This window comes from Nerophis ophidion, linkage group LG08 (genome assembly GCF_033978795.1).
Source record: "Nerophis ophidion isolate RoL-2023_Sa linkage group LG08, RoL_Noph_v1.0, whole genome shotgun sequence".
NCBI lineage: Eukaryota > Metazoa > Chordata > Actinopteri > Syngnathiformes > Syngnathidae > Nerophis > Nerophis ophidion.
In genome coordinates, this window is record NC_084618.1 from 34164166 (window position 1) to 34188208 (window position 24043).

Sequence of the window (24043 nt, forward strand, 5' to 3'; positions counted from 1 at the left end):
TCTCTTTACACCAGTATTTTTGTTCATAGACTTTTGTTATTAAATACCCTTTATCTTACCTATGCTGTGTTCTGCTTCGACGCATCCACGGGAAAACCACACCGGCATTACAATGCCGAAGAAGAGTCTTCACAGTAATATATATATATATATATATATATATATATATATATATATATATATATATATATATATATATATATATATATATATATATATATATATATACTCCTCTTTAGTTGCTTTATTGACTTTACAAGCCCCTGGCGCTGTTTTGTACTGTTTCTGTACTTGTTTTGACTATCTTATTTCTTTGATTGTATGTAAATGTTGAATATAATTAATAAAGGTTTTGAAAAAAAATAAAAAAAAATGATGCCTTTTCATCTCATAATATCACTGCTCCTCCACATCTAGAGGAGCCAGATGAGGTGGTTCGGGCATCTGGTCAGGATGCCACCCGAACGCCTCTCTAGGGAGGTGTTTAGGGCACGTCCAACCGGTAGGAGGCCACGGGGAAGACCCAGGACACGTTGGGAAGACTATGTCTCCCGGCTGGCCTGGAAAAGCCCCGGGATCCCCCGGGAAAAGCTGGATGAAGTGGCTGGGGAGAGGAAAGTTTGGGCTTCCCTGCTTAGGCTGTTGCCCCCGTGACCCAACCTCGGATAATCGGAAGAAGATGGTTGGATGGATGGAATTTCGATTAATTTATCTCATATTTTTTGACTTACCTTGGGAGGTGACCTAGTTTTGGTCTACCTATATGACGTGACGTCTATGGTTTTCTTAAAAATAAATTACAGTGCACGAAACGATGACGCTGTGCTCCATCCATCCATCCATCCATTTTCTACCGCTTATTCCCTTTCGGGGTCGGGGTCAGTTATTTACTGAAATTGTGTGAGCCTATGGCTTTGCACTTTGTTTATAATATATATATATATATATATATATATATATATATATAATTTATTTTTGTATTCTATTTTAGTTACTTTGAATTTACAACCCCCTGGCTCTATTTTATTTTGTACTGTTTTGTACTGTTTTTGTACTTATTTTGTTTATTGTTTCTCGTCTGTTTGTTTGTAAATGTTGAAATGTATAAATAAAAGTAAAAAATAAAATCAAATTAAAAATTACCGTGTACGATTGTAGTTGTGTAGTACCACTCCGAACCAAGCAGTGGCAGTAGTGAAAACACCACAGTCAACTTTCCAACGTCCCCCAGAACAGGAAGCAGAAGGTAAACGCAGCAGCCCATTTGAGGACGCTGATCAATTCTCCTGCGCCGTTTTTCTTTCGCTACCAAAACGTCGTACGCAATGAGGTAAGTAAAATGTATACTGTGGAAAATTAAAGTTACATTCATTTTGTTGTTCTTTGCGTACGAGCAAAGTGTTATCTCTCTATGAAGATTCTATTGTTCTCCTCCTCCCGAGTGCAACCGAGATGGCGCGGTAGCTAGCCTAGCCCAAAGCTAATTTATCATTTTTGAAAAGGTTGGCTTGATATTTTTTTTAGCTAAACAATATCAATGTATCTTAATCTAAATGCTTCGATCCGTCGTGTGAAAACGAAACTAACGTTAATACATTGGACTTGTGTGTTACCTAGCTAGCTACTGTTGTTTTTTTAATGAATGAATAAATATGTGTGGAATATTAAAAATCTTCATTCTGATCAATGTCGATGTTCTTGTGTTGTTTTTCTTCAGAGGGGACCGCGGCAGGGGTCGTGGAGGCCGCTATGGGTCCCGGGGAGGAATGCTCCAGTGAGTTGAACCACATGGCTGCTTGTTCTAAAATCCTTATCGTCCTACCCATCCATCCATTCATTTCCTACCGCTTATTCCCTTTGCGGTCGTGGGGGGCGCTGTGCCTATCTCAGCTACAATTGAGCGGAAGGCGGTGTACACCCTGGACAAGTCGCCACCTCATCGCAGGGCCAACACAGATAGACAACATTCACACTCACATTCACACACTAGGGCCAATTTAGTGTTGCCAACCAACCTATCCCAAGGTGCATGTTTTTGGAAGTGGGAGGAAGCCAGAGTACCTGGAGGGAACCCACGCATTCACGGGGATACCATGCAAACTCCACACAGAAATTGAACCCAGGACTACTCAGGACCTTTGTATTGTGAGGCAGACGCACTAACCCCTCCGCCACCCTGAAGCCTTATTGTCCTACCTTTTTGTATAAATTATAACTGTCATCTTTAAGTATTAATGTTATTCATCTATAAAATTATAAAACAATACACTAAAATGTTGATATATTTTGTGTTTGTATCATAACAGAAGGCATGGTAAAACTGTTAATTGCTTTTTATTCCTGTTTAGGTATCGCCCATTTGTTCCACACATCCCTTTCGATTTCTATGTGGTGAGTAAAGGTGTTTTGTGCTGCTATGCATTTTGCATTTGCTTGTCTGATTTGAGATTTTTTTGGTTGCAGCTCTTATCCAATATTACTGCAATATATCTGCACCTTATTGATTTTTTTATCCCGCACTACCATGAGATAATCAACGATATTTTGTTCTTATCTCTACTGTAAAGTTCAAATTTGAATGACAATTAAAATGATGTCCAGTCCATTACTTATAGGGGAACTGCCCTTTTTTTGCCTATCATTCAGTCTTTATGCAGAACAACCACACATTTTTCATTTGTCGGTGCTTTCTAAAAAGTAAATAAATGCAATCAAATGTCTGCTTACAATGGGCCTGTGGGAGTCGCTCTATTCTGTGTATAAGGCGCTTAAACATCCAAACACCTCCGGCGTGGCGCAGTGGTAGAGTGGCCGTGTGCAACCCGAGGGTCCCTGGTTCAATCCCCACCTAGTACCAACCTCGTCACGTCCGTTGTGTCCTTGAGCAAGACACTTCACCCTTGCTCCTGATGGGTGCTGGTTAGCGCGTTGCACGGCAGCTCCCTCCATCAGTGTGTGAATGGGTCAATGTGGAAGTAGTTTCAAAGCGCTTTGAGTACCTTGAAGATAGAAAAGCGCTATACAAGTACAACCCATTTATAAAGGTTTTATATTCACACTGTGTGTACAACAGGCACATTTTAATGTAGTAGTATTTGTATTTTTCACATTTTAACCAAATGGCGGCACATTAATTTTAAACTCATCACAGTACTCCTCTTTTCCTTCAACATCAATGATTACTACTCACTGGAAACATGAGAGCAAACATAATTTCATGAACAATTAAATGCCACCAAGTGCTAAAGGACTTGCAGGCGACTTGAATATGGGTCGATGTTTTATACGTAGCAAAGCAAGTTACTATTGCAAAAACCCATCAATATGGTAAAACAAACCCGTCTCACGATGATCTGAGCCCAGCTCATGTTCCCTATTAGTGGGTAAACAGTCCAACTGTTATGATCTTGATGTATTCCTATATAGATGAAGAATGAATCATAATGCTTGTGAAGAGAAAAGCGATTACTCCAGGCATTGTTCAGTAAGTGACCAGAGATTACTTTTGCAACAACACATCAGTCAGGTAAAACTGACCCGTCTCACGACAGTCTAAGGCCAGTTTAAGCTTTGTATTAGTGGGTGAACAATCCAACTGTTAAAATGTTAATATAGTCTCATTTAGATGAAGAATGACTCATAATCAGCGCGAAGAAAAAAGGTGGTGGAACAAAGGCGTCTTGTCTGGTCTTTTTCACCGTCTCTGGGTCTAAGTTGGCTGTCAATGTATCATCTTCTCAGTTTAACTCCTGATCAAATCCTTTTACTATCATTGGAGGCATGATTTATAATCTAAAATAAACTTTCAAGAGCTTTGAGGCGAAAGCAGCTCACCAGCTCATGTCAATACAGCAGCATAAGGAAGTTACTTATGCTGCTAAAAATAGATCCTTAACGTTAGAACTTATAATAGAATTATCCATCATATTTACTTAATATTCAAGTCATGAAATGTATGTGTTATGGTCCAAATCGACAGAATGACTTCATGCCTTCCATTCACTCTATTGTAAGCTGACTTTTATGTAGGTTTACCATTTTTTCCGGACAATAGGGCTCATCAAATTGTAAAATGCACCGTCGGCGAACGGGTCTATTCAGGTCTATTTTTATATGCACCGGATCATAAGGTGCATTTAAAGGGCTCATATGATTTTATTTTTTTTCTACATTTAAATACTTTCTTGTAGTCTACATAACATGTAATGGTTCTTTGATCAAAATGTTGCAGAGTTGATTGTTTTACAGACCATCCTCAAGCAGCTTTCTGATCGTCCCTTCAGGATGCTCCGTTTTCCGGGCGGTCCTTTTTACGTGACTCCACTTCGACAGCGTCTTCTTCCAGTCATCTTTGTTATACCGATAGATTTTAGCGCTTCCACAGCGAGTTCACCGACAGATATGAGTTAGAAGTGTATGCTACTTTGTATTAGAAATGGCAAGAGCGGGGGATGAATGCCCCACAACAAGAGACAAAAAGGAGGTTATCAACAATGGCACTGGCTACAATTGCCGATACACGCACATTTCAGGCCTTATGCAGATCCCAAATACACATCAGCAGGAACCAATAGGTATGATAAGTTGGTTTTGCATTTTGGGGCAAAACAAAACATCGGATAGTATCTCCTAATTGGTGCCATTTAGAGGTCCTATGCACGCACCAAAATACCTGTGTTGTAGTAGAGTACATCTGAGTATAGTCGTTATAATGCTCCGCTTTCAATCAAGAAGTGTGGCTTTGTAGCTTGCCAAAGTCGTACTAAAACCCTCCGACATATTTTTGAGCGCTGCATGTAATGTCATATTGTACTGTAATATTGTCAACGAAACATCAGAGTGTTTGTGTGGCTTGCTCGGGAACTGAATTATATTTATGTAGCGCTTTACATAGTGAAACCGGGTTATAAAGTGCACTGTCGATTTTTGAGAAAATGAAGGGTTTTAAAGTGCACTTTATAGTCTGAAAACTACTATATGTCTAATTGTCTCTCTAAGGACTATGATTTTAAAGGCAAAAATCCCAAAAAGTGCAGTTCCCCTTTTAATATGTCTCCTGTATTAACTACAAATGTGTTTATGTCAATAATTAGCTGACCACTTAATTGTAAGTAGTTAATGGCTTAAATACCATTTGTTTTAAGTTTTTGTGTGATAACTGTTCAGTTTATGACCTATTACCACAAAATAGCATCTGCCCACACTGTTTGAGAGGAGAGCTGCTTTGTAAATAGAACAATTTAAATGTTGTACACACATAGCTCTCCTTTCTTTTGTCGAAATAGGTGTGCTTAATGGTTGTCAAGGAGAGTAAAAGATCAACATTTTGGCTGATTGGGTTAAAAAACCATCAGCTGTCAACCATCTTTATAGTGATCACTCCTTCACGGTTTCATTTTAAAACTTTTCATAATAGAAAGACTGCAAAAATGATAAATAACTCAAAGTGGAAAAGTAAAGATGTCATTTAATGTGATCGCACATTTTTATATATTTCAGTGCATGTAAACACAGTGACCGTTCTTTTTCTCAGTGTGAGATGGCCTTCCCGAGAGTGAAGCCTGCGCCAGACGAAAGTTCGTTCAGCGAGTGTCTGCTGAAGAGAAATCAAGATCTGAGCCCGACATCTACTGAGCAGGTCAGTGCTACGACTGCAACTATCAACTATATGGATAGTCGACTAATTCAACTTGAAATATTTAGCGTGTGTAGGGGTGGGCGATATGGCCTTTTTATTAATTTCTTAATATTTTTAGGCCATGTCGCGATACACAATATATATCTAGATATTTTGCCTTAGACTTGAATGAACACTTGAGGCATATAATCACACGAGTATGATGATTCTATGTGTCTACATTAAAACATTCTTGTTCATACAGCATTAATATATGCTCATTTCAAACGTTCATGCAGAGAGGGAAATCACAACTAAGTCAAATTACCAAAACTGTATTTTAAACAGTTAAGCAGTGGCACAGACATTCATGTCATTTCCAAAACAGAAAGTGCAAGATTGTCAGACATTTTAAGACAAGCTAAAAGTGCTCTTTTGTGAATGTCACCAAGATGACATATCAAAACAACACTAAATTAAAGTGTAGTTTTTGTACAGAACTCCACTACAATAGTTAAAAAAAAATAAAGTGCACTTTTGTGCATGATGTCACACAAGATATTTCAATATGTGTCAAATAAAAATGAGCTGCATAATAGGTTCCTGCAGGCGTTGTTGTTGAGGGTTTTTTTTTTCATACGGCGTTGATCTGGAAATAGTTGCTTTGGCATTTTGTTTGTGTGGCACCGGCCGGAGATGTTGACATGCACAGTTTCAACAACTCATTCTCTAGCAGGTGACTTTTCAAATGATGCTACATTAGTAGTGCTGCTACTTATTGTAGCAACGCTTTTGCAGCATAAATGTTGAATATATTACCGCTTGAAGCCAAACCACCGCCGGACGATGAATCCCGTGCTGTTTTTCTTGGGATTTCATTTTTCCTCCATTTTTTACCATATTCGCACCTTCTCTCTCTCTCTCGCATTACCACCCGCACCTCACCTTTAGCATCACAGCTAACGTTACCCGGTAGCTACCACTCTGCTCCGCGGGAGCGTGTGACGTTGCACACGTGACGTATATAAGAAGGTGCGCTTGTTAAAGTCTCTGCGAGAAGGAGAGACAACAAAGGGTGGGAAACGCATGCGGTGTAATACCCACAGCTAAAAGCAACTGCGTGAGAATATATATTAGAATATCAGAATATAGTCATTTTCTATATCGCAGAGAGACTAACCCACGGTATATCGATATCGCCCAGCCCTGGGCATGTGCTTACTACAAAGATGACTAGTTAATTCATAAATATTTATATAAATATAGTAACTTTGCTGTTTATTTGGCAGTTACAAAGATAAAAACCATTATCTTTGTAACATGTGTCCATTTAGAAGTAAGGACAGGCAAAGTGACAAAAATACAAAACAATATTTTTATGTAAAAAAGGACAGTTAAAACACAACTAACTTCTTCAAAAACAAACAAGCATGTAATGATGTTTAAAAAGCTGCACACTGGTATATTATTAACTCCTGATATGTTAGCAATCTAATAGGCTTAACGTATAGAATTGTTTCATTATTTCATAACATTTTAGCTATCTAATAGACTTTGTTTTATCTTATGCATTGGTGTCTGTTTTGTGTGTGACGTTTGTTATTGTGCTGTTCTTCATTGCACAGCAAATTGACGCTATCTTAAAAATTACTTGAATTGATTTACACAAGGTTTAGCTGTAGGACTCTGGCTAAAATCATTTTTTCGCACAAGTTTGTCTTACACTTGTTTGCAAGCTAGCAAGGTAACTCGTAATAATTGCTATCACTTTCTATAAAGCAAATTTTAATTTTCTATTTCTGCATTTTAGTCCTCCATCTTGTCCCTTGTGACTAAGATCAACAATGTCATCGATAACCTGATTGTTGCCCCTGGAAACTTCGAAGTGGTAAGTTCTATTTTTACCTCACATTAATTTAGGTGAGAACTTTTTGGCCAGTATATTGTGTCTGTGGTCATCAAATGTACTATGGATTTTGGCCACAAGTGGGGAAAAAGCATGACGTTGCTGTAGTAATCACTGAAATATTTACATGCCTCAAAAACAGTTGACACCCACGTGAAACAGCAACAAGGCAACGGATAACGCCACACTGCATTGCTGATAAATGGGGTCATGTACTGTAGAATCTTGTATGAGAACCTCCTGGCCTCACCCAAAACATTGACAATGGGTGGTGGATGGGTCAGCATGACGATAACCCAAACATTAAGCTACAGCAGCGACTCGGGAGGAAACATTTTGTAGGGGTGTAACGGTACCCAAAAATTTCGGTTCAGTACGTGCCTCGGTTTAGAGGTCATGGTTCAGTTCATTTTCGGTACAGTAAGAAAACAACAAAATGTAAATTTTTTGGGTTATTTATTTCCAAATTTGTAAACAATGGTTTTATCCGTTTAACATTGGGAACACTATTGTCATTCTGCCCATGTTAATCCACATTAATCTGCCTCAAATTGTTGCTTAGATTAAATAAAAGGACAAAACCTTTCTTCTAGATATAAAAAGTGCAACATTTAACAGTTTCAAGTCAACTCATCATGTTTAATTTATTACAGCATTTGGGAAGCCTGTAGTTGACTTTTATTATGTAAATGTTATATTTTTATCAATATGTGATAGCAGGGACCCTGCCATTCAAAACTAGGCTGCTACACTACTAATGATTAATGTAACTATAGCTGAAAAAAATAGTACAATAGCAATAGGAGAGACTATTCATCCCTGAACACCATGGAGTTCAATGAAATAACAGACAGACAGGGCTTCGCTGCCCCCAACACACACACACGCACACACACACAGCAAAATGAGCTAATGTTACGCTAAAAGCTAATTAGCCGTGCGAGCTGAGCTGCAGTTTAAGTTTCTAGAAGGTCATAGTGATGTTAGTAGTAGTTGTGACTGAGAAGTGTTTGTTATAATTTGGGAAGAGTATGGTGTCCGCTGCTCCCCTGCTAAACATATCTGCTCGAAGCTGAAGCATTAACTACATGCGCTCTGAATACGCACTGCTGATTGGCTTTTACATCGCTCTGAATACGCACTGCTGATTGGCTTTTACATCGCTCTGAATACGCACTGCTGATTGGCTTTGTATGTAACCAATCGGATTGTTGTGTGGGTGGGTCAATGCCTGGTGCTGTTTAGCAGACAGAGGTAGAAAGCAGAGCAGCTTGTGAAGACTTTTGCTTGCAAATTCGTTCGATACACCCGCGTTCCGAACCAAAACCCCCGTACCGAAACGGTTCGATACAAATACACGTACCGTTACATCCCTAACGTTTTGTCGTTCTCGACATTTCTGGATTTTAAATGGCTATTAAAGTGTGCCAACTTGTTGGTATATGTCCTCAGACTTATTCTGTCAAGGTGGGATGCATGATTTTTGATGTACAATAAACTTCCAGGAAGCAAGGAAACACCCCGCTAGTTGATCATGTCAAAATTGTAGACAGCGCCGCTATAGTTTGTCTGCATTATCGCTTAAAATAACAATATCACTAATACGTGGTTAATATTAAATTAGAACATGTAAATGAAGTATTGTTGGTGGATTTTCAAGGGTTATATATTGGATTTTATGGATTAAATAGAGGACCCGTAAGCAGATATTTGTTTAATTAAAACTACATCTTTGTCATGTCTTTTATGATTGTGAACGATAGGAAGAAGAAAAAAAGTGCAGTTCCCTTTAATACTTAATGCTATCGTACCGAGACATTTTGATACTGTTATCATTCAATTAAAAATGAGGAAAACAATACTTCAATGACCCACCACATAAATGCTACAATATAATTACATTTATACAGTTCTATATTTTGATATTGAAGCTCTAACAAATGAATATACAATACATCCAGAATTAGAGGAATGTTTATCGTCATGAAATGTTACAATTTTTTAATAGTATCAGCTTTATTTTGTGGTGACACTTTTGAGCGTCGCTGTATCTTGTCTGAAAAACTTTGTTAGCTCTACACATGGTTAAAAGCACTTAGGATTACGCAACCTTTTCCACATATTCTGTGATTTATTTTTATATAAATACCAGCGTTTGCTGCAAAAGTTACTTATGCGCATTTCACCTATGCTGGCGTAGCTTTTTTTTGTGCACAACAGCCTTTTATAACTGGGTCTCTGGTGCGTATGTTAAGAAGCACAATTTCATGCTGCCTACTGCATGGCCATTTAACCGGAAGCTACATTCAGACAATATTGTATGTTTCTAAGAGTGGGTATACATGTAGTGCCAAATCTTTAAAAAAAAAAAAAAAACTATTACGTGAAAAACAAATAATTCCCCCAGGGTAATTCAATTAATGTCCCAACATGAGTGTTTTGGAAATGTATGTATTTACTAATCACATTACTATGCAGTTAAAGGGGAACATTATTACCAGACCTATGCAAGCGTCAATATATATCTTGATGTTGCAGAAAAAAGACCATGTTTTTTAACCGATTTTCGAACTCTAAAAGGGTGAACTTTCAATTGATAGCCTGTCGGAGCGATGACCTTTGACCCGTGACGTCACAACGTGAAGCGATCCGCCATTTCCTCAATCTCATTACACGCACCAAGTCAAATCAGCTATGTTATTTTCCGTTTTTTCAACTGTTTTCCCGTACCTTGGAGACATGCCTCGTCGGTGTGTTGTCGGAGGGTGTAACAACACAGAGACGGATTCAAGTTGCACCAGTGGCCAAAAGATGCGAAGGTCCCTCGTTTGTTTCGCACACTTTACGGACAACAGCTATGCTACGACGGAGATGGCAAGAATGTGGGGATATCCTGCGACACTCAAAGCAGATGCACCAAACTTTTAACACTGTGCATGAATGCACAAAGGCGAGTTTTGTTGATGTTATTGACTTATGTGGAGTGTGCTAATCAGACATATTTGGTCACGGCATGACTGCAAGCTAATCGATGCTAACATGCTATTTAGGCTAGCTGTTTGTACATATTTCATCATTATGCCTCATTTGTAGCTATATTTGAGATCATTTAGTTTCCTTTTAGTCCTCTTAATTCAATTTATATCTCATGACACACTATCTGTTTGTAATATGGCTTTTATTTTTTTGCGGCTCCAGACAGATTTGTTTTTGTATTTTTGCTCTCTCTCCCTCTCCCTCACACGCTGCATCCAGCCTTTTCCTCCACCCACATTTAATGCCAAACAAACACATACCAATCGTTGGTTAGAAGGCGATCGACAAATTCGTCCTCGCTTCCTCCCTTGTTGCTGTCTGTCGTGTCGTTTTCGTCGGTTTCGCTTGTATACGGTTCAAAGCGATATGGCTCAATAGCTTCAGTTTCTTCTTCAATTTCGTTTTTGCTACCTGCCTCCACACTCCAACCGTTCGTTTCAATACATGCATAATCTGTTGACTCGCTTATGCCGCTGAAATCCGAGTCTGAATCCGAGCTACTATCGCTATACCTTTCTTTGCTAGCCGCCATGTTTGTTTCTGGTGGCTCATACGCTGTGACGTCACAGGATAATTGACGGGTGGATATACCGATGGTGTAAATCAGGCACTTTGAAGCTGTTTTTTGGGATATTGCGTAATAGGTAAAATTTTGAGAAAAACTTGGAAAAATATAATAAGCCACTGGGAACTGATTTTAATTGGTTTTAACCCTTCAGAAATTGTGATAATGTTCCCCTTTAAGATTTGTCATTTCAACATTGTGTATTTTCAGCAAATTGAGGAGGTGCGTCAGGTGGGCTCTTACAAAAAGGGTACCATGACAACTGGACACAATGTTGCTGACTTGGTTGTAATCCTCAAGATTCTTCCAACATGTGAGTGTTTTTCTTTGCCTATAATTTCAGTTGGTTTGGTAGTTGACAGCAGAACTTTCCTCCTGTATCGTGTTTACATATGGGCCAAAATATATTGTTCTCCTGGGGGTGCAGCAAGGATGAAGGGAAAATTGTGTCCAAAGGAAGCTTGCCATTATGCCATTCAAGCTATAAGCACTGCTTAACACTGTCAGTTCTAGTGATGCATAAGAAAACAAAGTGCCGTGCCTATCTTCACTGATAATGATGATAAATGCATTTTATATCAGCCTTTGACTTAAAGATCATCTTGAATTTCTGCCTTTTGTACCCATATTTGCTAATTATCTGCCCCGCACAATGAGTACATGGGTAAAAATATATTACAAATATATTTTAGAAAAAAAGTAATACTTTTAAATAGTGATCATCCAAACTTGTGCGTTCATTAACTCAATCTGCTCCCTTAGACTGGAGTGCCTGCCACTGTTCTTGTTGTCTTTCGTAAAATCTTGCACACTTTTGCCTTAATTGATTACCCCACGGGGAACTCTGAAGAAGCTTCTATCCCTTTTGCGATTTGAATGGTTCCAACAGCCTTAGACAATGCAAGCATCGGGCATTTTTCTTTGAGAAAGGCAAAATGCTGCTCCGAACGCTATGACAACAGACACTCCCCGCTCCACCACTTAAAATCATTGCTATACGGTGTGACAAATTTACTCGCAAATGCGCCTAAAAATAGACGTCAACTTTTTTTAAAAAACTGTCATGCGAAAAGGGATTTTTACCCCGAATCGCATTATGCTCTTAAAATCCCTAAAACTACAGTAAAGTTTTCACCCATCTGTATAGCATGTGTGAAATAAATTTAAACTATAACTAAATGATTGATTATTAGTAAAAGTATGTCACTCCATGTATTTTAGTGGAGGCGGTTGCTGCTCTGGGCAACAAAGTTGTGGAGACTCTTCGCACCCAGGACCCAACTGAAGGTACCACTGAGGGAATTTAGATACATAGACTTACACTGCGTGTACTTCCTGTACATTTGGGTGTCTAATGCAGTTGGTAGAATAAATGCTGTGGATATTCTTACACTTGAGCTCATTGGTACCTGACATTATTGTGTGTCAGTGCTGTCCATGCTGACCAATGAGACAGGCTTTGAGATCAGCTCAGCGGACGCCACCGTCAAGATCCTCATCACCACCGTCCCTCCCAACCTCCGCAAGCTGGACCCTGAGCTTCACTGTACAAGCCCACACACGCATACAGATAAATCATATAATGTGATAACTACTTGATTATGTTGTCTGTAGTAAACATCAAGGTTCTGCAGAGTGCCCTCGCTGCCATTCGCCATGCCCGCTGGTTTGAGGAGAATGCTTCTCAGTCCACGTAAGGAAAATCTTCATATCAGATTTGGCTTCTTCTCCAAATAGGTTGCATCAGCTAAATTTGAACTCAAATATTCTGACGTTCAGGGTGAAGGTCCTGATCCGCCTGCTCAAGGACCTCAGGCTACGCTTTCCTGGATTTGAACCTCTCACTCCTTGGATTGTAGACTTGTTGGTGAGACACTGAGACCACTCGTCTGCCTATTAATGATAACACTTATTTGTCGTCGTTACTGTTCAGGGCAACTTCTATGGGTGTGTCGAGGTACTGCAGGGAGCCCTTGCAATGTTGATAACATCCATAAACTTACTTGTATCATTCAAAATTTGCATTTATATTTAAAAGGTAATTTTTTTAATAAGGGACATGTCTTGTTCCACTTCCTTTTCAGTGCCAAATTAGTGTCAGAATAATAGCATGGCAGTATTAAGTTGCTTCCAGCAGCTAAAAATTGCACCCTTTTTAAAAAATAATTTTGATTAGCCATATAAAAGATTTGTGTGTGTTCAAAAACCATGTTAGCGGTACATATTGAGAAAGTTTAATAAATCTTTCATCACTCCTTGTGTTTCCTGAAAAATGTGAGCAATGCTTAGATTTCAGTTCTCTACAATCACTTATGTCAGCCAACCAGTCCAAAGGTTATCAACATAAGCGGGTTTCACTATATAGAGAGATGGGTACTGAATTCTGTATTAGATAAGTGCAAACCAAAAACGGTACCTGACTTTGATGCCTTTTGGTGCCCGTTATGCCACTTCCGATTGCGGACTTTGCAAGAAAACCGTCGTATTAATAACAAAACCTTTGGAAATAATTTTGCAATTTTCCATTTCAACAAAAAGTGCTCAAACGTCAGGCTCTACTTTTCAAAATGCATTAGCTCTATGCTAATTTACATTGAATGTGCCATACATGTGCTACTGATTAGCATTAGCCATTTTGCATGGCGATTATGTCACCCCCAAAATTAGTAAACAGAACTACAACTAAGGTGCAAGTTACATTTACAATAATGGTTGAGCCTTATGGCCTAAAAATAAAATCTCCAATTTTTTCACCAAAAATAAGATTGACCTTTTTTTCCCATTTTTCTTATTAAAAAATTATGAACACAAAAGACAGATAATTCAAAACACGTTTTTCTTTTATTTATTCGAAAACTAATAGCTTGAAATTACACTGCGTCTTACTCTTAGCAAAATTGTAATTTTTACTACGTTCTTTTTTGACCAGATTGTAATTGTGCTATTTATGGAATCATTTTCAAAAAACTAAATTAAGAGCTTCTGCTGGGAGGCACTATTTCAGTTTGAAATAAAATACTTATGGGGGAAAAATATAGCATTTCAGATTGCATGCAAATGAACAATAATCTCCAACATTGAGATTAATAATGTGCAAACTTAAAACTTCTTTCTTGATTAAAATACTTTGTTAAACAAAAATGTAGCATTGCACACAAATAAACACTAATAAAATAGATACCTAAAATCAATAAGTAGTACATAATCATCCAAAGCAATAAAGTGTGTAATTAAACCTTATATTTTAAATAAAATACTTCCGTGAATAAAAATGTTGTATTGTACATTGTATGCAAATAAATCAAGTAAGCTATTGAAAGGGCTATGTTTTAGTGAGATTATAAACGCAGCCGTTTTCATTGTATGTGCACCACATCCTAGCGATGTGCAGAGCAACCGCTTTAGTGATTTGTGCTTTGTGCTCATTTCTTATCGCACATAGTACCTTGTGTGAATCAGACTGTGGTTTACAGACTACATCGAGTGGTGCTCCAAAATCGATGTGACTCGAGCCGTTATCAAAAGTTTATCATTGTCAGCCTTCAATGGAAGTCGTTACAATCCGATAATTGCAGGCATTGGACAGGGTCTTATATCAATATTATGTATATTAATATAATTATTTTAAGCTCGAAATTTGAATAAAAAAACATTTTTAATATTGATATAGATTGAATTTATGCTGCAATCTTTGATGTTTTGATGCGGATAACGCAAAGTGAAGTGTGAAATGAATTATATTTATAAAGCGCTTTTCTGTTGTGACTCAAAGTGCTTTACATTGTGAAACCCAATATCTAAGTTACATATTTAAACCAGTGTGGGTGGCACTGGGAGCAGGTGGGTAAAGTGTCTTGCACAAGGACACAGCGGCAGTGACTAGGATGGCAGAAGCGGGGATCGAACCTGCAACCCTCAAATTGCTGCCACGGCCACTCTACCAAAGGAGCTATACCGCCCCAAAAGATCACTGTCTGCACTGAGAGCTGAGGCCCTCCTCCATGCACAGGGGTGGGCGGGGCAAGATCTCCGAGCAGGCTCACTCTCTTTAAACACGAAAAAAACATTGTTGAAGGAACAAGTCAGTAAAAGACAACAAATCTATTTTCACCACCTTAAAATCTGACACAAACTTGAGTGTGTGTGCTGCATGTTAAAACAGCCCAGCAGCACCAAAAACCCCAAAACATCACTGCTGGCTTCATTTTCCTATTGTGTTCCACATGCAAATAAAAGTGGAGCGCTATTACTAAAGCGATGTTCCGTCACATTACTAAATATATTTTCCCCGTTCCAGGAGTTAAAAAAAAGCTGATTTTAAAAAAACTACTGAAAATAATTGACTTGTTTATGAGTTCCCAAGTGTCAGCTTCTTTGCACAAGAAGCACTGACACAGCAAATGGGTGAAAAGGTTTTTAGTTGCTTTGTCAAAATTATCACCTGCCAAACAGCATCCTAGAAGCTGTTGTTGGGTTGGTGTTCTTGGCTAAAAACATAGAGGGAACAAGAACATGCTCACGTCTTCTAAAATGTTTAACTAAAAGATGCATTTTTTACTAAATAATTTTAAAGTTGCTGCTGATTAAAAAAAAATTTCTTTAACCAGGCACTTTTATTTCAAATTTTGTTATTTATTTATTTTTTTATTTCATTGCTCTAGGTTTGTTTTAAAGAAGATAAAAAATTAAATTTTACTTAAATTTATTTAAGAGATTTTGTTTTCAAGGGTAGTATTTTTAATGTGCATCAATGTACGCATGAATTTTTGTCGCAAGTATATGCATACATATTTTACTTTCACTTTGTCTGAACTCACTTTCCGAGAAAAATATCAGGATACAGTATGTATATTGTTTACCGATATTTAGCCAACATTTCTATCACTCAGCACACCTGAACCAATTTTTTTCCGCTTACCTCAACCCTTTTCCAGCCTCCCAGCCATTTAAAAGGCATAACACATGAACACAGATGAACATAGGCAGAGAAAGTTGCACGTAACAATGATGGCTTCAACACCATGGGAAAAATATATGTATTTTAAAAATTGAATAAACTACATGTGGAACATAACATAGAACCCAGTCCTTAACAATGTAAATAAATAGTTTACTATGTTGGTACTTTGGGAGACGAGTGTTTTCTGAGGTAGTACTTGGTTAACAAAGAAAAGTTTAAGAAATATGCTTTTTAGCTGGTTTTTGTGTGTTGGGGTCTTGTTCGCTTAGTAAAGAGTTGCATTTCCTGCACTCGACTGGAGGCTTTGGTTTGAGATGCTGGATTAAGTTTGTGTTGTCTTTTTTTAAAAACAAACTTCGCAGCGTGAAGTCACTTGTTCCACAAATGTTGCTGCAAATCAAAACCACTAACTGCACTCTTTCCTTTGAACAAACGTCTCACCCATGTTTGCATTCACAATGTTTGCGTTTTACACAAAGGAAATATGGGGGGTAGCTACTTGGGGCAAAAAATATGCCCTAAGAGGAGTAAAAGAAAATTATTATTTTTTTCCACTTTTTGCAACAAAAACTTGAATGTATCAATAAAATCGATTTATTGCTTAGGCCTATGTACAATTATTACAGTCAAATCCCTTTTTGGGCTCAACAAAAAACAGGACTGCCATGTCCATCTTAATGGCAACACACCTATGACAAGATATACAGCACAGTTAATATCAGCTCAATGTTAAATGTAATTTTAACCTTTGAAGTCATTTAAGTGTTATGTGTGTGTTGCAGGGTCACTCTGCAGTGATGAATAATCCATCCAGACAGCCTCTTTCGCTCAACGTGGCCTACAGGTCAGTTCCTGCTGACCTCTCCTTTGATGTTGTGTGGTTTTGCATGCAGTGTGGAAAAGTTTTACATTTGTGTGTCTTTTGAAGACGTTGTCTGCAGATGTTAGCCGCCGGTCTTTTTCTGCCGGGTTCAGTGGGAATCACTGATCCATGTGAGAGCGCAAACTTCCGAGTGCACACGGTGATGACTTTGGAACAGCAGGTGAGGAACTCAGGGATTTGTCTTTGTTCAATAGTGTTTGTTATATAGTAAAGTAGTTGTCACTGCAGCACTTGGTAAATAACAGTTAAAGTTGCTTGTTACACAGAATATATGCTGAACATGCGGCTGTGATGCTATCTACTGGAGGGAGTTGTAACTACACTATTCAGTCCATACATTACGATTTGGTGAATGTCAGCAAATATATTACGAAAAATGAAATTTTAGGGTTATCTGGTTTCTCATATGCTTTTCAGCGTGTTCTTTTTATGTAACTGAACTATTGACATCTCTGAATTTCCCTTGGCGATTAAGAGTTTGTTCAAGTCTAAGTTGTCGTTTTACAATATTTCCAATTACCAGTACAAATATCAGTTATCAATCCCTATACAATAATGTGTGTGTTGTGTGCAGGACATGGTGTGTTTCACTGCTCAGACACTGGTGAGGGTTCTGTCCCACGGAGGTTACAGGAAGATCCTCGGCCTGGAAGGAGATGCAAGCTGTAAGACATGCCGCTCATTTGGAACATTTACATCTTTGCTCCATAGCTCCTCGTACATAGAAGCCATTTGAAATTGTTGCAGATCTGACAACTGAAATGTCCACATGGGACGGTATCATAGTCAACCCGTCAGAAAAGGCCTATGAGAAACCTCCAGAGAAGAAGGAAGAGGATGAAGCTCTGGAGGAGGGAGGAGATGGTGAAGATGAAAGCATGGAGACCCAGGATTGACATGAAAGGTAAGCATGGAGAGAAAATGTAAGTCTTTCTGCTTCCTAATTGAACTATCTGCTCTTCTTACAGTTAAAACAAACCCGAGGTCTAAACTGGATGCAACACGCATGACCACAGTTTTTTTCATCAAAGATTGGTAACAGTTGTGGATTTGTATGTTTTTTTTATTTGAATCTGTTCACAAATAAATTTTCTGTTTTTAATGATATTCTTAACAGTCAGTTTGGTTTAAAAAGATGGAAATTAGGTCCAGTCAATATAAACACTCAGAAAAAGGAACAGTTATACTTTCAGTTAACCTACCAAGGCTCAAATGTTACTGACAAAATCCCTTTTATAACAATAAGGGTATCCAAACTGCACCAGGCATTCAGAAAATTTAAATGGATACATTTTGTAGAATTCAGACTTGTAACAGCAATCCGATTTAAGTCAATATATGCTATGACATTTGACCAAAGACATTTAGCTTTATTGGTTACAAAGCACATTATTGCAAGATCTAATACTTTGTTAATGTAATATGATTATGCAGACAAACATGCTGTCGCCGTTTTGGACACCCTTAATACAGGGGAACTTTAAAGGCCTACTGAAATGAGGTTTTCTTATTTAAGCGGGGATAGCAGGTCCATTCTATGTGTCATACTTGATCATTTAGCAATATTGCCATTTTTGCTGAAAGGATCTAGTAGAGAACATCCACGATAAAGTTTGCAACTTTCGGTGCTAAGACAAAAGCCCTGCCTGTACCGGAAGTCGCAGACGATGACGTCACATGTTGATGGCTCCTCACATATTCACATTGTTTTTAATGGGAGCCTCCAACAAAAAGTGCTATTCGGACCGAGAAAACGACAATTTCCCCATTAATTTGAGCGAGGATGAAAGATTTGTGTTTGAGGATATTAATAGCGACTGACTAGGGAAAAAAATAAAAATAAAACGTGATTGCATTGGGAAGGATTCCAATGTTTTTAGATACATTTAGTTGGATAATTCTGGGAAATCCCTTATCTTTCTATTGTGTTGCTAGTGTTTTAGTGAGTTAAATAGTACCTGATAGCCGGAGTTGTACGTCCACGGGTGTCTCAGGGGTCGACGGCAGCTGTGGACGTGGCAAGCTCAGCTTTTGTCCGGTAAGAAGCAACTTTTTAACCACAATTTTCTCACCGAAAACTGCTGGTTGACATTCCTTCATCTTTCATGTTCGCTTGACCGCGCTCTGATCCATAGTAAATTTTCACCTCCAGGAATTTTAAACAAGGAATCACCGTGTGTTTGTGTGGCTAAAGGCTAAAGCTTCCCAACTCCATCTTGCTACTTTGACTTCTCCAATATTAATTGAACAAATTGCAAAATATTAGGCAACACGGTTCTCCAAAATACTGTGTAATTAGGCCGTTAAAGCAGACGACATTTAGCTTTGTGTGTGCGTAGCGCTCGTACTTCCTAAAAACCCATGAGGTCTTGCGTACACGTCATTACACGACGTTTTCAAGACAAAACTCCCGGGAAATTTAAAATTGCAATTTAGTAAACTAAAAGGCCGTATTGGCATGTGTTGCAATGTTAATATTTCATCATTGATATATAATCTATCAGACTACGTTGTGGGTAGTAGTGGGTTTCAGTAGGCCTTTAAAAAGCACAAGAATTATGATCCGACATTTGCCATATTGTGCGTAGATAAAGTGTCCATGGTACACAATGAAGGTACGTTAAATTTCTGCAGCACAATTAAAAATCAGTGCGTACATTTGTTGGGTAAAAGAAGCAAAAACTGTTACTTCTGTTTGCAGTGTGACCTTTGCTCCTTAAGACAAGAGTCTAGATCCGAAACCTCAGGAAAGTTCTCGTGTTGACTTCATGGTTTGAGTTTAAGCCAAGGATGCAGGATGGTGAGGATGGAGAAGACTGAGGACGCCAGCCCACAGGCGCCCACAAAGCCCCTCCCAGTAGGGTAGATCCCCAGGCGGTCCAGAGGGATGAAGATGTCGCACGTGTTCCTCAGGAGGTCGAGCAGCAGCGGCGGGTTGTTGTGCAGTACTGTGGCCAGCAGGTGGAGGCGTCTGTGCAAACACGTCAACAGGTATGGCAGGGCAACGGAGGCCGCGACTGCAGGTGAGGACAGGTCGGGGCTGGGGTCTCGTGAGGGAGGAGATTTAGCTGCTCTCTGCCGTGCCTCACGCTCCATCAGGAGATGGAGCTCGTACACGTCTCGAGTCAGGTTGAGGATGAGCGCAAACAAGTAGTACCTGCCGTACGCAAGAATAGTCTGTCTCACATACTTGGAAAGGAACACTGTTGTGTAGAGCTCATGTTCCACTTACTTAAAAGATCTCTGGCTCCACTTGTGCTGGTCCACTTTGGAGACGACGCCCATCTTTCCGGCCCACAGGACGTTGTCACAGGCAAAGTACATGGCTCTGTTCAAGTGGCTGACGGTGATGCACAACCTCAGCACGCCGTCAGAAAGGTGGACGCTCCTCTTCGCTGCTTCCACAGCCTCCACTGAGTTCCCCAAACGCAGTACTACCACCAAACAAAGTGTTAGGCAACTCGCACAGCGGGACAGGGAAACTCGCGCACTTACGCTTTCTTGTCAGGCTCAAGTGAGCTTCCAGCTGACCCACAGTCTGGGCAAGTTGAGCTCCAGCCCCACCTTTGTGCAGTGTGTATCCTAGCAGTGTGCAAGCATACTGAGCCGCCCTGAAATCACAACACCCGTCACAAAAACTACAAACCTCAGATTTTACACCTGATTGAAGTGTATTCTACCCATTCAACTAGAACAGTGGTTGTCGAACTATTTTTTTTATTAAGTACCACCTCAGAAAACATTTTGGCTCTCAAAGTACCACCATATAAATACTGTAGCCTAGTACAGTGGTTCTCAAATGGGGGTACGTGTACCCCTGGGGTACTTGAAGGTATGCCAAGGAGTAAGTGAGATTTTTTAAAAATAGCCTAAAAATACCAACATTTCAAAAATCCTTTATAAATATATTTATTGAATAGTACTTCAACAAAATATGAATGTACGTTCATAAACTGTGAAAAGAAATGCCATATTCAGTGTTGACAGCTAGATTTTTTTTGTGGACATGTTCCATAAATATTGATGTTTAAGATTTCTTTTTTTGTGAAGAAATGTTTAGAAATAAGTTCATGAATCCAGATGGATCTCTATTACAATCCCCAAAGAGGGCACTTTAAGTTGATTACTTCTATGTGTAGAAGTCTTTATTTATAATTGAATCACTTGTTTATTATTCAACAAGTTTTTAGTTATTTTTATATCTTTTTTTCCAAATAGTTCAAGAAAGACTACTAAAAATGAGCAATATTTTGTACTGTTATAAAATTTATCAATAAATCAGAAACTGATGACATAGTGCTGTATTTTACTTTATCTCTTTTTTTAAACCAAAAATGTTTTGCTCTCATTAGGGGGTACGTGAATTAAAAAAATGTTCACAGGGGTACATCACTGAAAAAAGGTTCAGAACCACTGGCCTAGTAGACCTTAATAATCATTAAAACAAGGCAGATTTTTGTCCACTTTACCATTACACACCGTTTGAACAGTGACACTGTTTTTAACTGTAGGAAAATAATACACTATTAAGGTGACTCTTCAGTGTACCACTACAGTTAGAATAGGGCAGCACGGTTGAAACAGGGGTTAGTGCATCTGCCTCACAATACGAAGGTCCTGAGTTCAATCCCGGGTTTTGGATTTTTCTGTGCGGAGTTTGCATGTTCTCCCTGTGAATGCGTGGGTTCCCTCTGGGTACTCTGGCTTCCTCCCACCTCCAAAGACATGCACCTGGGGATAGGTTGATTGGCAACACTAAATTGGCCCTAGTGTGTGAATGTGAGTGGATGTTGTTAGTATGTGTGTTGGCCCTGTGATGAGGTGGCAACTTGTCCAGGGTGTACCTCACCTTCCGCCCGAATGCAGCTGATAGGCTCCAGCGACCCCAAAAGGGACAAGTGGTAAAAATGGATGGATGGATGAATTAGAATAATCATTTATGTAGCCTCATTTTATACATCATTTACTTATCTCACGGTTTGATTTAGCATACTTGGAAACGAGTAACAAAGAAGTCCCAATTCAGTGACAAAAAACTTGCGCGTTTTGAACAACGTTTATGAATCGCACATCTTTACACACATTCATCATGAGCGTTTTGTCCGCAACATTCATGCAAAAGTGGCCTATTTTTTTACTTCTGAGTGTGAATGCATCCATTCACTAAAAAGTGTGATAGTGTTGTAAGCATTTTACCTATCTCACACACTTTGCAAATTTGGACGCGATCTAACAGCAAAACAGTCTTTCAAACACTGCGTTGATGGCATCAAGGCCTATTTATCCAAGCGTGAGGGTTGGGAAACGAAGGTGTTTGGTGAGGGAAGTGTGGATTCAGGCTGGGTGGCCTATTTCAAGTTCCAGGTAACCCTACATTATTATATTTTATAAACAGTAAACCAAGTTGTGGTAGTAGTTTGGTATGTAGTTCTGTCGTGGATGTACACTGTATAGTGATGAATCCAATAAACATCCATCCATCCATTTTCTACCGCTTATTCCCTTTCGGGGTCGCGGGGGGCGCTGGCGCCTATCTCAGCTACAATCGGGCGGAAGGCGGGGTACACCCTGGACAAGTCGCCACCTCATCGCAGGGCCAACACAGATGGACAGACAACATTCACACTCACATTCACACACTATCCCCAGGTGCATGTCTTTGGAAGTGGGAGGAAGCCGGAGTACCCGGAGGGAACCCACGCATTCACGGGGAGAACATGCAAACTCCACACAGAAAGATCCCGAGCCTGGATTCGAACCCAGGACTGCAGGAACTTCGTATTGTGAGGCAGACGCACTAACCCCTCTGCCACCGTGAAGCCCATTTGATCTGAATTGACATTAAATTTGCAGATTACGCCCATTGTATTGTGCATACAACAATAGTAAGGACGGTGTTTTCAAAAGTTTGTGATAAAGTAAGATGCTGTAGCTTCTCATAAAACATTGTTCCTAACGGTCGCAGTCGTGCTAGTACAGGCTGTACAATTGTTTTTTTTTGTTGGAACACTTTGTTGCTATTCAAACAGTGGCCAAAACATTTGAAAATAATGTTCCTAATGAATACTTAGGCCTATTAGGCTACAGTATTGGTCATTACGGTGGTCCTTGAAGAGCAGGAGTTGGTACTTGGAGGAAAAAGTTTGAGAACCACTGTGTGGTAAATGTATAATCCATGGTACATTTATCAAATATGACGTGAAAGAAACATATTGGTGCAATAAATACCGAAGCATTTTCTCCTTGGCTTGACTCTGCGAGTTGAAGCGAAGCCATGAGTCCATTCTGGTCGACACGGCTAATTTTAACTTTTAGCTGTCAATCGAAAGCAGCGGCAACCGTTTAAACTGTCCGTTTTTCCTCCAGAACTTAAAAGACAATTAGCGTGTTACTTTTCCAAAGAGCTTGAACTTATGAGCACAACATGGTTTAAAATGTCGCTCTTGTATTTCTTTTCCGGGTCCGTTTCACTGCTTTCGCTTCTTTCTCTTCTTCATTTGATGGCGGGTCGCAACCAGCGTTGTAAGTGCATACTGCCACCTACTGTATTGGAGTGTGTACTTAGGTTACAGACTATGTTGGTATAGATCAGGGGTCGGCAACCCAACATGTTGAAAGAGCCATATTGGACCAAAAATACAAAAACAAATCCGTCTGGAGCCGCAAAAAAATATAAGCCATGTTACATACGAATGGTGGGCTTCACGGTGGCAAAGGGGTTTGTGCGTCTGCCTCACAATACGAAGTTCCTGCAGTCCTGGGTTCAAATCCAGGCTCGGGATCTTTCTGTGTGGAGTTTGCATGTTCTCCCCGTGAATGCGTGGGTTCCCTCAGGGTACTCTGGCTTCCTCCCACTTTCAAAGACATGCACCTGGGGATAGGTTGTTTGGCAACACTAAATTGGCCCTAGTGTGTGATTGTGAGTGTGAATGTTGTCTGTCTATCTGTGTTGGTCCTGCGATAAGGTGGCGACTTGTCCAGGTTGTACCCGGCCTTCCGCACGATTGTAGCTGAGATAGGCGCTAGCGCCCCCCGCGACCCCAAAAGGGAATAAGCAGTAGAAAATGGATGGATGG

At 39.4% G+C, this 24043-nt stretch overlaps 2 protein-coding genes across 2 annotated transcripts; one reads left to right on the plus strand and one right to left on the minus strand.

Moving 5' to 3' along the window:
- Positions 1–1187: 1187 nt before the first annotated feature.
- On the plus strand, positions 1188–18074 carry ilf2 (interleukin enhancer binding factor 2). Its single transcript, XM_061908354.1, has 15 exons — positions 1188–1330; positions 1718–1774; positions 2349–2391; positions 5534–5638; positions 7428–7505; positions 11335–11437; positions 12346–12411; positions 12554–12670; positions 12739–12817; positions 12904–12991; positions 16867–16928; positions 17013–17127; positions 17542–17632; positions 17715–17871; positions 17936–18074. The coding sequence occupies exons 1-14, from the start codon at positions 1326–1328 to the stop codon at positions 17861–17863; spliced, it is 1158 nt and encodes a 385-aa protein (XP_061764338.1). The 5' UTR covers positions 1188–1325; the 3' UTR covers positions 17864–17871; positions 17936–18074.
- Positions 18010–23477, minus strand: pex11b (peroxisomal biogenesis factor 11 beta). Its single transcript, XM_061908355.1, has 4 exons — positions 23196–23477; positions 20463–20578; positions 20200–20401; positions 18010–20124 (listed from the first exon to the last, which is right to left on the minus strand). Exons 1-4 carry the CDS (start codon positions 23249–23251, stop codon positions 19734–19736), a joined length of 765 nt encoding a protein of 254 aa, XP_061764339.1. The 5' UTR covers positions 23252–23477; the 3' UTR covers positions 18010–19733.
- Positions 23478–24043: the final 566 nt, after the last annotated feature.

What these genes read in the sequence shown, in the direction of transcription:
- ilf2 (XM_061908354.1), top strand. An exon ending in TCCCGGGGAGGAATGCTCCA is followed by an intron (nt 1,775 to 2,348) that starts GTGAGTTGAACC and finishes ATTCCTGTTTAG; the next exon opens with GTATCGCCCATTTGTTCCAC. An exon ending in GAGAATGCTTCTCAGTCCAC is followed by an intron (nt 12,818 to 12,903) that starts GTAAGGAAAATC and finishes TCTGACGTTCAG; the next exon opens with GGTGAAGGTCCTGATCCGCC.
- pex11b (XM_061908355.1), bottom strand. Translation starts at nt 23,251, where the DNA reads ATGGACTCATGGCTTCGCTTCAACTCGCAGAGTCAAGCCAAGGAGAAA. An exon ending in CTTGAGCCTGACAAGAAAGC is followed by an intron (nt 20,402 to 20,462) that starts GTAAGTGCGCGA and finishes GTTTGGTGGTAG; the next exon opens with TACTGCGTTTGGGGAACTCA. An exon ending in TGGAGCCAGAGATCTTTTAA is followed by an intron (nt 20,125 to 20,199) that starts GTAAGTGGAACA and finishes TGCGTACGGCAG; the next exon opens with GTACTACTTGTTTGCGCTCA.